Source organism: Gadus macrocephalus, chromosome 8 (genome assembly GCF_031168955.1).
Source record: "Gadus macrocephalus chromosome 8, ASM3116895v1".
Taxonomy (NCBI): Eukaryota; Metazoa; Chordata; class Actinopteri; order Gadiformes; family Gadidae; genus Gadus; species Gadus macrocephalus.
The window spans coordinates 10,601,985-10,619,031 of NC_082389.1; the positions used below are offsets into that span (position 1 = coordinate 10,601,985).

At 51.2% G+C, this 17,047-nt stretch overlaps 1 protein-coding gene across 1 annotated transcript; it reads right to left on the bottom strand.

Annotated features, from left to right (window-relative positions):
- Positions 1-2,056: 2,056 nt before the first annotated feature.
- Positions 2,057-16,895, bottom strand: LOC132462979 (phospholipid phosphatase-related protein type 4-like). Its single transcript, XM_060058797.1, has 11 exons — positions 16,337-16,895; positions 13,951-14,136; positions 13,138-13,261; positions 12,682-12,877; positions 12,262-12,319; positions 11,823-11,996; positions 10,207-10,342; positions 9,820-10,033; positions 8,921-9,731; positions 5,662-5,794; positions 2,057-5,360 (listed from the first exon to the last, which is right to left on the bottom strand). Exons 1-11 carry the CDS (start codon positions 16,418-16,420, stop codon positions 4,219-4,221), a joined length of 3,258 nt encoding a protein of 1,085 aa, XP_059914780.1. The 5' UTR covers positions 16,421-16,895; the 3' UTR covers positions 2,057-4,218.
- Positions 16,896-17,047: the final 152 nt, after the last annotated feature.

Genomic DNA, 17,047 nt, shown 5'->3' on the forward strand with positions numbered 1-17,047 from the left:
TATGTGGTGAAGAAACCATTCATAACTGTGGTTAGCTAACATGTTATCAGAAATAGAATAGACTAAAATAATTTACACCAGTAGCTTTTGCTTTTTTCTTGGCAGCCATTTTCTACAGATATTTCGAGTACTAACTTGAATAGATAAAACGTAATTATTTAATCTGAAGGCTATGTTTCATGGAAGACAAGAAACGCAGTGATTACCGAGGCATACAGCAGGACCACCAGCGCTGGACCTGGACGACTACCAGGGGGCGCTAGACCTGGACGACCACCAGGGGGCACTGGTCCCGGTCTTCAGCAGGATGACCGCGTGCTGGTTCTGGTGGAACATTCACCAATAATTCCCTCACCGCCTGCTTTGAGCTGTAGTCGGCTCTGGTTGCCGTCATTGTCAATGTCAGGGACAACGTCTCTGGATAAAAAGACCAGCCCCAAACGTCAGCGCATCTTCCAGGTCAGGAGGTGGTGGCTGACAGCAACACATCTATGTTGCCATGGAAACGCACAGAATTGGCTTCACACGGTAAAATTTCCTGCATTTTCACAACGGAATAAACTTCACAGAGCTGTTCACCTTGATGTAAACAAGAGGTCAAATGTGTGCCCCTGAAACTAGTCTTTATAGTCTCTACCTCTCTGCTGTTTTAAGAATAGCAAGCCCAGTATGGGGAGTTGAACTGACAACACTTGTTCAGGTGAAGAGGTGAAGAGAGCCGCCGGCTTCAGTTGGTTTCAGGACGTCAAACAAAACTGTAGTGATGACACTACGCCAGGGTAGCATCACTGCTAGCCCGTGTTCCTATGGCCTTGCCGTTGCATTTTGTGTTGACCCCTTTTCTTATTCTGATTGGCCTACAGATCAGAAAGTGCTATCCTGATTGGTCTGCAGATTGGGAAGTGTTATTCTGATTGGTATACAGATCAGGAAGTGTTATTCTGATTGGCCTAAAGAGGATATAAAACTACATTAATGTCAATGTTAGGACCGGCCGACCCGTTGCCATGGTGAAATTCTATCGAGCCAATCAAAGCAGAGCGATAAATATCATAGAGGCTCTCCTTGAACTCTTCCCCTTTCACTCTACATCTCACATCTACCTCTCCATCTCTCTCCCCTCTCTCTCTCTCTCTCCCTCCATCTCTCTCTACATCAAGCTCTCTCTCATCCTTCTCTCTCTCTCCCTCTCCATCTCTTTTCTCTATATCGCCATCTCTCCATCTCTCGCTCTCCTCTTCCTCCTCTTGGTCTCTTTCCCTCTCGTCATCTCTCTGTCCTCAATCTTCTCTCCTCAACCCCCCATTTTTTTTTATAAAGCCAGGCTCGTCTCTATTGTTACTATGGCAACACTGCGGAGGCTGGGAGCTTGCAGCAGTGTTGTTCACATGCGCTACTAGTTCTGTTTAGAGGTGTGTGTGTGTGTGTGTTTGTGTCGAGGGGGAAGAGGTGATAAGAAATCTAAAGGGATGAAGAGAAACACCTCCTGCAGCATGGTGTCCATGGCGACCCTCTGCCAGCCTCCCATCAGGTCTCTAATGAGGTCATTGCTGTTCTTCTGACCCATTTAGGACCAGGCGCCACTCACAGAGGAACTAATGCTGTTCTCTGAACTGTTGTCACTAACAGTAAGGACTCTGTGCCCAAACAATAGCTAGCTAGGTGGTAGCTATAGCCAAACATGCTAGCTATAACAACATAGGTAGCTATAACCAATCAAGATATCTATATCCAAATACACTAGCCATAGCCACACACTAGCCATAGCCACACAGGTAGCTGGCTGTGTGGTAGCTATAGCCACACAGTTGGCTACATCCACAGAGGTAGCTAGCTTGGTGGTAGCTATAGCCACACATTTTAGCTATAGCCACAGAGGATGCTATAGCCACAGAGGTATGCAAAAGCTAAGAGTCCCTATAACCAGCATCATGTTATCTCTAGACAAGAGCTAAAGCCAAACTTGAGAGCTTGCTTTAGCTTATAAACACATGTGCAGTTCAAAACGAGTTGATCAGGGATTGATCCCAGTCTTGATTGTTCTGTAACAGAGACATTATTTTTATAAAATATTTAATAAACCAACCACAGTGGCGTTCACATTTAGGGTATACATAGACCGCTCTGAATACAAATGTCTTTTTACAGTTCTAGAAAACCTTGCAATACAGGCAACCGTTAGTTGTGCTATCATGTTTTAAAAAGTTAGCCCAGTCCATCAAGGGAAACATCACCACATTATCACTATTGGATATTCACAACCATTTAATGGCCATCTATTGGGTTACCATGACAACAGCTCAGCATCCTACAGTAGGGAATTTATGCCAGCCTACATATATAATATAACTTATATGTTATGATATTATTATACTATGTAATTTAAATGTTATAAATTATTATATAATTTATGTTAAAATATAATTGAATTCTCACGTTAAACAAATTGGATCAGATTATCGTCATGACAATTGAAGGAATTTGACCGCCTCCTGCTCGACACCTTCATAAACCTAGCGACCATAGCCTAGCAACCACGGTGAAGGCCTAGCAACCACGGGGAAGGCCTAGCCACCACAGGGAAGGCCTAGCAACCACAGGCATAGCCTAGCAACCACGGGGGAGGCCTAGAAACCACAGGCATAGCCTAGCAACCACAGGGGAGGCCTAGCAACCACGGTTAAAGTTGTCATGGCATTGGCATAAAGTTAGAAAAAGATAATTTACTTAGTGGTCATCAAAAATATCTATAATATCAGTAATACAGAGTCAACACAAAAATAACATTGATTGTTACCAATATTCAAAACATTTGTAATACATATCTATAGATAGTTTTTAGTATAAAGTGTGATCAGCATATGATGAACGACGGTCCTAGGAAGCATAGCACTTTACTAGCTAGCAGGACAGAACAAGCTTCTGTTGTACAAGTGATGCTAGCAACTGTGGCAAACCTATTAGCATATCACAGTAGAACGTACTGACACGGTTAGCTATGACGCACACGGCAGCGGTATGGCTAGAGATACGTAGCGTTATGACGCGGGGGGAGAGAGTTCACCTGGGCATGGTCGTCACATGCATAAATAAACCCAGATCTGCTGCAAATGAGAATACATCCACGGTCGGCCAGGATAGCTTAATATAGTCTCCAACTATCTAACAGGACCTCTCCTCATGTTGATAGAATAATTGTACTTCATAATTGTGTTCAGACCGCGGTCTGCAGCCTGTCAGAGGCCAGCTGCCATGTCGGACATAAGAACTAGAAATAGGACCAAGAACGTGATGCAAATATCCCATTCAGCCTTAATCCAACTTTACATCTTGTTTTAATACAAAGAATCATATCTAAAAGGATGTTTCAAAACCTCTCCTAAAGAGTGTTCCTACGGTCTGGGAGTGTTGAGGAGAGCGGAGCCGCGACCACAAGACGCCTTGATGGAGAGAAGAGCGAGCAGCCTTCCTCCTCATCGCTAGACCCTACACCACGTGAGAGGAACTTAATAGTAATCCAAGGTTTAGTTACTTCACTTAGTTACTTTTGAAATGAACACGCTCAATAATAATAATAATGTAATCATAAAAATACGAGAACAAACAGATGTAAATAGCTATGAATATAAAGGTCTTAAACCAATCAGACAAATGTAAAGGTCATATTAACCAATCAGAGAGGGGTTCTGGGGCGGTAAACACTTGTTTAGTTTGTATCCATGCCGATGACTTTATTGCCTTCTTCTTCGTTAATAGTGAATAGCCCTAACGATGGTCACACAGCACCAGTGACAGTCGATATCTCCTCAGAACATCTGTGCTTCAGCAGAAGAGATGTGGACCAAATGTTGCCCATGGTAGCAATGTGGCCGCCAGCCAAGTGCCTCCCCATTGGAAAGCTGAGGATTTGAAGGCGTGGCTCTGTACTCCTAGCGAATCAAAGGCTTAGGGGTGAAGTGAAGCAAGGTGCACATAATGTGCAGAAAGTTTGTATATCAGTAAGTCTGTTGATGCGGATACAGCAGGCTAGTCCAGTGTCTGATCACCATGGCACCAGCCAATCGGGACAATGGTTCCATTAGCTCAACATTCCATATCCAGAGATTCACCTCTGGATTCCTATTGGCCAGTCGGGAGCTAGTTGGAGGAGCTAAGCAGTCTTATTGGCCCCTCTTCACTGTGGGTCCTCTGGGTCAAGTGCTGATGATCCTGTTGTTGTTACTCTTTATAGGCCAGACCCAACGTGGGGGGGGGTGTGTGGCCCAGCACGGGGCGGGGCAGGGTGGGCGGGGGGGTGGGGCCCGGCCTGTTGAAGAAGCCTTGAGGAGGTCTGGGGTGATTTGGGTTGTCCGGGAAACGGCCGTTTGGGTTCTCTTGAAAACGGACGTTTGGGTTGTCATGGAAATGATTGTTGGGGTTGTCATGGAAACGGCCGTTGGGGTTCTCTTGGTAACGGTTGTTAGGATTGTCATGGAAACGGCTGTTGGGGTTATTGGGGTTGTCATGGAAATGGCTGTTAGGGTTGTCATGGAAACGGTTGTTAGGGTTGTCACGGAAACGGTTGTTAGGGTTCTCTTGGAAATGACTGTTTGGGTTGTCGTGGAAATAACTGGCGGGATTGTCATGGTAACGGTTGTTAGGGTTGTCTTGGAAATGGTCATTGGGGTTGTCATGGAAGCGGTTGCCCCCGTCGGCGTCGTAGAGGCGGGGGGGGCCGTGGGGGTCGGGGCTGGGCCCCCGGTCCTGCGCCCCGCCCCCCGTCCTCCGCAGGGTGGACTCTCGGCTGGACGACGCCCCCGACGGGCAGTCGGAGCCCGCGTCGCTCCCGCCCCCGCCCCCGTCCACCGGCGTGACCCTGATGGTGGTGAGGGCCTGCGGGTGGGGATGGAAGGGAGGGGCGAAGGTGACGGTACTGTTGGGGTTGAAGTGAGGGTGGGCGCCGGGTGCAGGGGGGAGGTTGAAGCTGCTCTGGTGGCTGCTGTTGCCGGGGTTACTAGGGTGGAGGGGGTGCAGCGGGTGGACCACATGGGGGTGGTTGGCGTAGACCCCCTCCCCGTCCCCCCCCTCCCCCCCGCCCCCGTCGCTCTCCGTGCCCATGGCGCTGCGGCGGCCGTCCAGAGAGCTGCTGTCCTTCAGCGAGTCGCCGCCGTCGGCGTGGTGGCTGAGGTCCTGGAGGTCGCTGAGGTCGCCAAGCTCGTTCAGGGCGAAGGCTGACTGGCGCAGCGACGCCCGCTGGTCTGGGGGCCGCCACCGCCAGGAGCCGCTACCGTCGGTGCTGGGGGGCTTCACCACCGGCTTGGAGGAGCGGGCCTCAGGGTGGGCGTCCACCCGGACGATGCTGCCACTTCTCTCCAGACCTCCTGCGGACCACCACAACGGACCGCCTTTAATCAACACCAGGAGCAGAGCTCCACCTCTACACCCTGAGACCCTGTCCCTGAGGACCCCTCTCCTCCCCTGTCGACCTCCCCCTCCCCCCTCTCCTCCCCCTCCCCCCTCTCCTCCCTCTCCTCCTCTCCTCCCTCTCCTCCTCTCCTCTCCTCCCCATCCCCCTCTCCTCCCTCTCCCCCTCTCCCCCTTCTCCTTCCTCTCCCCCCTCTCCTCCCTCTCCCCCTCTCCTCCCCCTGGAACAGTCCTTTAAGGGGTCTGAGGTGGTCCTACCTCCTCCCCCGGGGCCGGTGGTGGAGGCAGGGGGTGAGGGGTCCAGGTCCGTCAGGGCGCGGTACCGGATGGAGCCGCCGTCCTCAGACCGCGGCGAGTGGAGCAAACCCTGCTGCTTGGACATGGCTATCACCTGGAACACAGATGAACAAGCTATCACCAGGAACACAGACGTACAGGCTATCACCTGGAACACAGACGTACAAGCTATCACTTGGACCGCTGAGGTACAGGCTGTCACCTGGAACACAGAGGCACAGGCTATTACCTGGAACACAGAGGTACAGGCTATCACCTGGAACACAGATCTCCTCGACCTGTCCGTGGCGTTCGACACCGTGAAACACCAGATCCTACTCGCCACTCTCACCGAACTTGCCATTTCTGAATCTGCGCTAACCTGGTTCACATCCTACCTGATGAAATGACCAGGTCACATGGAATGGCTCCGTGTCCAAACCCTGCACTCTCGGCACTGGTGTCCCTCAAGGCTCTGTACTGGGACCCCTTCTGTTCTCCCTATAAACTAGATCATTGGGATCTGTAATCATGTCACACGTTTTTTGCTATGCTGACGACATTCAACTATTCCTCTCTTTACCCTCCTCTGACAACACCCTGATTGCAACACGCATCTCAGAATGTTGGCCGAACATCAGCACTTGGACCACTGCCCATAACCTGAGGCTTAACCAAAACAGACTGAGCTCCTCCTAATGCCAGGGAAAGATTGCCCTCACATGGAATTACTGGTAACTGTCGAGGACACACAGTATCTCCTTCCAAAGACCAAAGATTTGCGACACAACTGCTTGCAACTCGCAACTCCTTGCGAGGAGACGGGCTGAGACGTTCTAAAAACTGGGCAGTTCACACTGCTGCACCGGGCAGTGATGGTAGGTGGTTTCCCTAGCAACTGTGAATGCTCTGGCACAGCTGAGAGCCGCAACAGCATCAGCAATCCATTGCATCCTGCTAAAAAGTAGCCTAATTTAGGATTGCGATTAGTTGTAATTTTAGAGTAGGCTACAGTTACTGTAGGCGTTTGAATGCAAATGAATGCAAATTATTCCAAAATGTATTCTTACCTTTCTCCTTTGTAAAGCGCATTGTATTGCCTTTGGGCCGATATGAAGTTAACTGTGCCCATTTCTTGATTCTTTCTGCCGCGGCACTCCAAACAATTAATCTCGTTCCAATATTCATCCAATCCACTCCAATAGTGGTCCTGCATTGAGTTTAAATCCAACTCTAATGAATAAATTGTCAAGTTTTAAGTTTCATAGAATATTTATACATTCCAAGGGCATATTAAATAAATGCATGCCCCGCCAGTCGTAACACACTTGTAAAATGCAGTCGTCAATTGATGGAATGGGTTATTTCAGAAATCATCACAACGGAAATTGAGAACTAATCAAATAAATAACAGATTAATAATACTGGAATGGCTACTTTTTGGTTGAACACATTTGAACAAAATATTTATGATCTCCCAATGTTGACCTGAAGTAGGCGCCACTGATTGGTAGGCTGTCAGAATGGCGGTAGGCCTGCTAAAAGGTGTTGGAATGGGGGCATGTCGGAATGGGGGCATGTAACCATGAGAACGGTTATAGCTAACGTGTACTGTGGACAGTACGGGAAAGGGAAGGAGTAAGGCCATGACGTACAAGTTGTTCTGTGCTGTGTCCTGATTGGCTAAAGAGAAATAGCTACATCGTTGCGTTGTAAAACTTGACCTGCCGATTTGACATGTTCAATCTTTGGCGACTCCTTGCAACGGCATCAGCCGCGCTGCAACGACCAGTTCACACTGCTGCAACTTTTCCCCTGCGACTTTCCACAACAGTCTTGTTACAAATTGTTGTGTGCCAAATCTTTGGTCTGAACTGGGCTTTATGCTGCACAGCAACCCCCACCGCGGTGGCCCGATCCTGCAGATTTTCCCTCTACAACATACACAGAATCCGGCCCTTCATCACAAGGAAGCAGTTTAGCTCCTAGTCCAAAAGCTAGTCATCTCCCGCCTCGACTACTGCAACTCGCTCCTGGCTGGACTCCCTGCCTCCACGATTAAACCTTTGCAGAATATCCAGAATGCTGCAGTGCACCTCGTGTTCAACCTACCTAAATTCTCCCATGAGACCCCCTCTTCCGGGACCACCACTGGCTCCCTGTAATAGCTTGCATCAGATTAAAGAAGATGGTACTGAACTACAAGGTGGTCAATGGAAGTTCCCCTGCCTACCTCCAAGCGTTTGTCAGACCACACACCCCAGCTCAAGTGCTCCGCTCAACTACTTCAGCTGGACGTCTGGTACTGCCATCGCTAAGAGCAAGTAAAAGCCGATCATCAAAGTCTCAACTCTTCTCTGTTTTGGCACAGCGGTGGTGGAACAAGCTTCCTGCCAATGTCAGGACCGCAGAGTCACTCACCACCTTCCGCAAAAGACTCAAGCCTCACTTGCCCAGAGTTCACCTAGACCAGGCGTACCTCAGCTTGTGAGCTACTTTCAAAATGACTAGGTCCAAATTATCTACCTACATGAATAATGTTTAACACCTATTTATTTATATATACTGAGTACATACAGACTTGCACTGAATGGAGTCAGCCAGGGTTGCATAGTCCGGACATTAGCTGCAGGCAGCTGGTCTCAAGCAGGCTTCCAAGTCACCATCGACCATGAAGTCAAGGAGGTAGCACATTTCCTCATGTTTGGATACTTTTCCTTTGTTCCAAAATTGTCCATGAGCCCTGGACTTAAGCTCAATATCAGCTTGTACTGTCATATAGCAAATTAATTAAGCATTGGCACGAGGAGAGCAAAGTGTGTCAAAGTCTGACAAGTGCAAACAATTTTCATCAATCAAGTGGTAAATCCCATAGGGATTGGGAGTTAAAAAAATAAATAGAATACATTTTTTGGAATGTCTCACAATCGACTGGTCGTTTGACATATTGGGCCCCCCTGACCTAGACTCTCAGAGGAACAGGTTATCACCTGTACCACAGTGGTACAGGCTATCACCTGGAACTCAGAGGTACAGGCTATCCCCTGGCCCAGAGGTACAGGCTATCCCCTGGCCCACAAAGGTACAGGCTATACCCTGGCCAACAGAGGTACAGGCTATCACCTGGAACACAGAGGTACGGACTATCACCTGGGACAAAAGAGGTACAGGCTATACCCTGGCCCACAGAGGTACAGGTTATCACCTGGAACACAGAGGTACAGTCTATCACCTGGCCTACCTGCAGGATGCGGGGCTGCCCGCCGGCGCTCAGCGGTCTGCAGGGCAGCGTCGTCTTCTCAGCGACTCGCATCCACTTCTCCCTCACAGACCCGCCCCCATCCATCATGCTGTCCTCTGATTCGCTCTCCTGGTCCTTGGGGGCGGGGTTGTCCTCCTCAGGGATGTGGACCAGTTGGGAGGATCCTGGCCGAGATTGGATGGAGACCCGGGCCCCTCCCGTCAGCCCGCTGGTCCCGTTGTGGGGCTGGTTCTGGACTAGGTGGTGCTGGTTCTGCACCAGGTGGTGCTGGTTCTGGACTAGGTGGGCCTGGTTCTGGGACATAAGGGTTTGGTTGTGGACCAGGTGGGGCTGGTTGTGTACCAGGTGCAGCTGGTTCTGGACTAGGAGGTGCTGGTTCTGTACCAGGTGGGGCTGGTTCTGGACCATGTGTTGCTGGTTCACCAGAGGAACCGAGCTAGCTGCTAGCTTTATATACTGGGCCGGTATGTGAGCCCCAGCTCGGAGCTCCATCTCCATTCCAGCGGCTGAAGGCAGGTGGGTCCCTGCACGGAGCTCTGCCTCCAGGCCCATGGCGGAGGGCTCGGAGGAGCAGCGTAGCTCCATGCTGTTCCTCTGAGGGGAGGACGCGGGGCCGGAGGCGGGCCTTACCCCGTCCATCACCTGGAGTGACAGCTTCCTGTTGTCGTTCCTGTTCTTCCATTGGCTGAGGAGCTGCTTTGATCTGGTGGAGTCCATGGAGGAGTGGCTGGAGGCGTGGCGCCGCGGGACACGCCCCTCCACACCCTCCAATGAAGAGCCTCCGTGGGACCTGGGGGAGGGGCCAGAGGAGGACAGTACAGTCAGCCGGTCATCAGATGGAGGAGGAGGGGTGAAGGGGGGTAGGGGGGGGGGTCTACCTGGGCAGGGTACTGCTGAAGGCCAGGGCGTTGTCATGGTTACCGAGCGGCCCGGTGATGACCTGGACCTCAGCGCTGGACCGCTTGTAGCTGGACGGCTCGCGGTAGGAGGAGCTTCTGGTCAGGATCGGCTCTGATTGGTTGGGGGACAGCGTGTGGGATGAGGACCGTGTGAGGATGGGCTCTGGTTGGCTGGGAGCCAGGTTGTGGTGGCCTATCAGAGAGAAGCAGGAAGTGCGGTGAGAGTGTCACAACAATACAGGAAGCTTTCTGATGCAAGATCTCTCTCTTTCTCTCTCTCTCTCTCTCTCTCTCTCTCCCTCTCTCTCTCTCTCTTTCTCTCTCTGTATATCGATCACTCCATCCCACACTCAGCGATGCTGTTACCTTGGTGAGTGTTGCTGGCTGCTGATTGGCTGACGTTGGGGAGAGAGGAGAGAGGGGGCTCCCTCAGCAGGGGGGGAGGGGGGCGGGTCCTGGAGTGATCCTCACTGGGCTGGAAGTTACCCACCGCATACACCCCCTACAATGACACACACACACACACACACACGTGTAATGTAGTGTGTATTGTGTGGTGTGTAGTGTAGTGTATTGTGGTGTAGTGTAGTGTGTAGTGTTTGTGTCTTCAGTGTGTAGTGTATTGTGTAGTTTAGTCTGTAGTGTGTAGGGTAGTGTGTAGTGTAGTGTAGTGTGTAGTGCTGTGTAGGGTGTAGTGCTGTGTAGGGTGTAGTGTGTAGTGTGTAGTGCAGTGTAGGGTGTAGTGTAGTGTGTAGGGTAGTGTGTAGTGCAGTGTAGTGTAGTGTGTAGGGTAGTGTGTAGTGTAGTGTGTAGTGCAGTGTAGTGTAGTGTGTAGTGCAGTGTAGGGTGTAGTGTAGGGTGTAGTGTAGTGTGTAGTGTAGTGTAGGGTGTAGTGCAGTGTAGGGTGTAGTGCAGTGTAGGGTGTAGTGCAGTGTAGGGTGTAGTGCAGTGTAGGGTGTAGTGTAGTGTGTAGTGCAGTGTAGGGTGTAGTGCAGTGTAGGGTGTAGTGTAGTGTAGGGTGTAGTGTAGTGTAGGGTGTAGTGTAGTGTAGGGTGTAGTGTAGTGTAGGGTGTAGTGTAGTGTAGGGTGTAGTGCAGTGTAGGGTGTAGTGTAGTGTAGGGTGTAGTGTAGTGTAGGGTGTAGTGCAGTGTAGGGTGTAGTGCAGTGTAGGGTGTAGTGTAGGGTGTAGTGTAGTGTGTAGTGCAGTGTAGGGTGTAGTGTAGTGTAGGGTGTAGTGTAGTGTAGGGTGTAGTGTAGGGTGTAGTGTAGGGTGTAGTGTAGTGTAGGGTGTAGTGTAGTGTGTAGTGCAGTGTAGGGTGTAGTGCAGTGTAGGGTGTAGTGCAGTGTAGGGTGTAGTGTAGTGTAGGGTGTAGTGCAGTGTAGGGTGTAGTGTAGTGTAGGGTGTAGTGTAGGGTGTAGTGCAGTGTAGTGTGTAGTGCAGTGTAGGGTGTAGTGCAGTGTAGGGTGTAGTGTAGGGTGTAGTGTAGTGTAGGGTGTAGTGTAGTGTAGTGCAGTGTAGGGTGTAGTGTAGGGTGTAGTGTAGTGTAGGGTGTAGTGCAGTGTAGGGTAGGGTAGGGTGTAGTGTAGTGTGTAGTGTAGTGTGTAGGGTGTAGTGCAGTGTAGTGTGTAGTGCAGTGTAGGGTGTAGTGCAGTGTAGGGTGTAGTGTAGGGTGTAGTGTAGTGTAGGGTGTAGTGTAGTGTAGTGCAGTGTAGGGTGTAGTGTAGGGTGTAGTGTAGTGTAGTGCAGTGTAGGGTGTAGTGTAGGGTGTAGTGCAGTGTAGGGTGTAGTGTAGTGTAGGGTGTAGTGCAGTGTAGGGTAGGGTGTAGTGTAGTGTGTAGTGTAGTGTGTAGGGTGTAGTGCAGTGTAGGGTGTAGTGCAGTGTAGGGTGTAGTGTAGTGTAGGGTGTAGTGTAGTGTGTAGTGTAGTGCAGTGTAGTGTGTAGTGCAGTGTAGTGTGTAGTGTAGTGCAGTGTAGTGTGTACCAGGTAGACGGCGATGGCGCCCCCTAGCAGCCAGCCTGCGTACACGTCTCCCGGGTGGTTCCTGAACTGGATGAGGCGCGTCAGACCGGCCAAAACCGCCAGCAGCACGAAGCTGAACACCAGGACTGGCTTCAGCAGCTTGGCAGAGTCGGTCAGCACCGCGTTGAAATACATCTGAGGACAGAGGAACGGGATAGAGAGGGGGAGAGAGGGAGAGAGAGAGAGAGGGAGAGAGAGAGAGAGAGGGAGAGAGAGAGAGAGGGAGAGAGAGGGGGAGAGAGGGAGAGAGAGAGAGAGGTTAGATAGCTAGAGAGAGAGAGAGGTTAGCTAGCTTGTGAGAGAGATAATTTAATTTAATTGAGAGAGAGTAAGAGGTAAGAATACACCTGGTGTATGTAGGGTGTGTGTGTGTGTGTGTGTGGGGGGGGGGGGTACTTACAGAGATGTAAACAGCAGCGAAAGCAGCCAGAGTTGCATGCTGGGAAGGAAACGACTTCCTAGAGAGAGGACACAGATGTAGGTTATGCTAATGTTATGCTAATGAGCAAGCTGTCTCTGTGTCCTGACTGGCCGGACAGTTGAGGACAGAGTTTAATATGCATATTCATTGAATTTGCATAAACAATGAAGGGACTTACAAAACTAACTTTTAGTTTGTGTGTGCGTGTTTGTGTGTGTGCATGTGTAGAGAGAAATAAAGTTGTTAGAGGACAACAGAGAGATCGAGAGACGGAAAGGTAAAGAGAGACAATTATAGAGACAGACAGGTACAGAGAGACAGACAGACCAAGAGACAGACAGGTGTATAGACGGACAGACAGACAGACAGACAGACAGGTCTAGAGGCAGTGTGCCCTGCCTCCCGGTGCTGATGAGGGCGGGGTCGGGGCCTGAGCAGATGTCCTCCAGGATGAAGGCGTCCTCACAGCTGGAGAGGTTGATGTGGGTGAGGTTGGGCCTGCAGACGGCCAGCCAGTAGGGGGCGTGCTGCCCGGTGGACAGCTGCAGCACGTCTGTGATCAGCGCCGTCACACACAGCCCGAACACATGCACACCTGGGGAGGCACGGCCACCGTTAGCCAATCACACCGCAGTACCACCCAGGGTGAACAAGACTCGCCCCTCTGCTCACGTCAGGTGGTGAGAGGTGGAGGTGTCTGACAGGTGGAGGTCTTTGTCGGACAGGTGGAGGTGTCTAAGAGGTGGAGTTGTCTGACAGGTGGAGGTGTGTGTCTGACAGGTGGAGGTGTGTGTCTGACAGGGGGAGGTGTCTGACAGGTGGAGTTGTCTGACAGGTGGAGGTGTGTATGTGTACCTATGAAGCGCACGGCCCGGCGGATGTAGGGGTTGAAGTTGCAGCCGGCGGCATTGATGTGAGCCTCGCTGTGACCGGAGCGGCGGGACAGGTAGCAGAACAACACCGCCTCCCCCAGCAGGATCTACCAGGACGCCACACACACGGGCACGCACACACACGCACACGCACAGGCACGCACACACACGCACAGGCAGGCACAGGTACGCACACACACGCACAGGCACGCGCATACGCACAGGCACGTACACACACACGCACAGGCACGTACACACACACACACACGCACAGGAACCCATACGCACAGGCACGGACACACACACAACGGCACGCACGCACAGGCACGGACACACACTCATGCACACATGCATGCACAAACACACGCAGACACACACGCACACACACACATGCATGCACACGCGGACGCATGCACACACACACACACACACACACATAGCAGCCAATCACATACTGGCACCACCGACAGCGTGGGATAATCTGACTCCACCCATGAAGGAGGAGAATAGCTTGTCTTGTATCCAAAAATGAGACCAGCCTGGAAATCGCTGAGAGCCAATCAGCTACCAGGATATGCTGACAGACACAATGATCAACCAATCAGCTACTTGGATATGACGACACACATTGATCAACTAATCAGCTACTAGGATATAATGACGTACACATTGATCAACCAATCAGCTACCAGGATATGATGACAGACACATTGATCAACCAATCAGCTACCAGGATCATATCTAGCTAGCATCCTGTTAGCACAGAGCTAACTGGGCTAGTCAGGAGTGTGGTTACCGTGGCAGCAGGAGCCGCGAAGGCCAGGCTGAAGAGGAGCAGGAGGGGGCAGACTTCCTGTCTGGGCAGGATGTAGGGCAGAGACAGACTGCGGTCACTGCAGCTGTACCCAGAATGCACCGGCTGGAAAAAGTCGGTCAGCTCCAGGAAGTACAAGCTGACCACTGACGATGCCAGGATAGGAAGCTGGAACACAGAGCACAGGTCAGAGGTCAGAGGTTGTCGGCGGCCATGACAGGAAAGAGACCGACCACTACGAAAGGTCTTGGCCAATCCCAGGTAGATCCTCATCACACGCCTGTTCAGGTCAACACCAGTTAGACACAGGAAGTAACACAAAAAAAACACACACACTATGTGACGGAAAAGATGTCTGAAAGAATGTGTGACAGAATGTTGCTAAATAACATGTTATGTGACAGAATGTTGTGTCATAACATGTTGTATGACAGAATGTTGTGTCATAACATGTGTGAAAGAATGATGTGTGTTGGTATTCTGTCAGTATTGATTGTCATATTTTGATTGTCTCATTTTATTTATGCGATGCTGATATTAAATTGTGCCCAAATAGACAATAAATACATGCTATATAATATGCATTTCAGCACATTATTAATATGATTATGATTTGGAATCTGAGCGCATTCGACCCTCTGGTGTGCTTGAGTGAAGAGGAGATTGTTATTGAGATGTTTTCCTTCAACTCGCAGATACAAAAATACTCCCATTCAGAGAGCTATGTTGCCTAGCAACCACCGACATCGGCAGCATCGTGGGTAGGATGGTGTGACTGCAGGAGACACAGGCTGCAGTCGGAGTCCTTTAGCTGAGGAAGGTTCTGACTGAAATACCCGGAAGTCTCTCAGCAGCAGCCATGATGGAGCTGGCCTGACTCTAATGCTGAGGAGAGGAGCCTCAGTGCCTCCTTCAGCTAGGGTACACTGGAGTGTCCTTCACCAGAGGAAAGGAGCCTCAGTGCCTCCTTCATCTAGGGTACACTGGAGCGACCTTCACCAGAGGAAAGGAGGTGCTGCCGTCCCACAATCCCTTGCTGCAGGAGCATTTGAACAGACGCATCAATCAGCCGTTCACCAAAATGATCATCACCATGACGACTGTGGGAGTGTGTGGGTGACGGCTGGTTGAAGCAGCCTCACCTGGCCGAGTCTGATTGGACACGCCGTTGAGGCTGCACACCTGTTGCATGTTGGGTAATCAATGTGCAACAGGTGAACCCAGCCTCAGCACACACTGGGAGGTCTGCAGCGCACCACGGTCATCAACCAACGGATAGAAGCAGAGCGCTGCCCGGCATCCTCTATCGTGGAGGAGTGCAGAGGAGCCACAAGGCCGGGGGAGGCTGCTTCAACAGCCATCATCCACACACACTCCCCCACACACTCTGTATCACAGCCTCTTATCACAGCCTCTTATCACAGCCTCTTATCACAGGCTCTTATCACAGCCTCTTATCACAGGCTCTTATCACAGCCTCTTATCACAGGCTCTTATCACAGCCTCTTATCACAGGCTCTTTTCACAGGCTCTCATCACCAGCCTCCAGCCAGCCTCTCTTTATCACAGCCTCTTATCACGGCCTCTTATCACAGCCTCTTATCACAGCCTCTTATCACAGCCTCTTATCACAGCCTCTTATCACAGCCTCTTATCACAGGCTCTCATCACCAGCCTCCAGACAGCTTTTCTTCATAACCAGCCTCCATAGACAGCTGTCTCACCAAACACACAAACCCTCGGAGGCGGACAGACAGACGGGTAGGGAGATGGACAGCGTCAGAGGCATCCAGACAGAAGGACGGACAGACAGACAGATTGACTGACAGATTCAGATAGATGTTCGACACACACACACAGTAGAAAGAACAGACGAGTAGAGAGACAGTAGATGGAGAAACAGGTTGAGAGACAGACACCAGAGACAGACACCAGAGACAGACAGTGGTAAAGAGATAGATACATAGAGGGACAGACAGTGGATAGAGAGACATGTGGAGGGGCAGACACGTAGAGAGACCGACAGCAGGTTGACGGGTCGAGAGACAGTGGAGGGACCGACAGGTAGATACAGACAGACATGTAGATAGAAACAGTGTTCTCATTGGCTGGTCGACCTGTCAGTCAAACCACAGGATCAGCCCCCACCTATCAGAGAAACAGACGGGGACGGGACAGACAGACAGGTAATCACTCAGACAGGTAAATAGACGGACAGTAAAGACTGACAGGAAGATAGACCGGTAAACACTGAGACAGACAGACAGACAGGTATGTTGGTTAAACAGTGAGACACACAGACGACATGTAGGAAAGGGTGAACTGTGACAGACAGTCAGAGAGGTAATCAGACAGACAGGTAATTCACCTCCACAAAATAAAAGCAGGGCAGAAGGGTGACGCTATCCTTCGTCTCCTTCCCGCCTTTCAGCCGCTCCTTGGCGCGAGACATGACGTGCGCGCGGGGGTCTCTCCGGTAACCGGGAGACAGGGGGTCGTATTTGATCCCCGTCTTAATTTTGGCGGACTCACGATAAGCAGCTTCGAGCAAGCAGGTGGTTCACGGCGGGAGGTTAACGGCGGGAGGTTAACGGCTCCATCCCCTCCTCATCCTCAGGATTTAGAACCTGCTCCTCAGAACCGGCCGCGCGCTCAGAGGAGGAGGGGGCGCGCGGACAGCAGAGCGCGGAGGTTCTGCAGAAGAAGAGGAAGATGTCCTCACGGGGCCTCGCGTGCTCCGGGCAGTTCCTCTCTCTACTGACTCTGGACTGCGTCCTGCGCTCGAGGCAGCAGGTGAGAGGGGAGAGCGCTCGGGGGAGAGAGCGCGCGGGGGAGAGAGTGCGCGGGGAAGAACGCCAAAGCGGATCGATCGGCGTGACGTCACACGTGTGCCAAAAACCCACTTCTGCTTCCGCGCACGGGGAGTGCACGCGCGAGTGCGTGTGGGCGATGTGCGCTGAGAAGCGCGCCCCCGGGGTGTAGGGTATACAACACATCTACCCCGGGCTAACCTACATATTTTATTAACGTCACCATACGGAGCCGACATCACATATATCACATTACATATTAAACATTA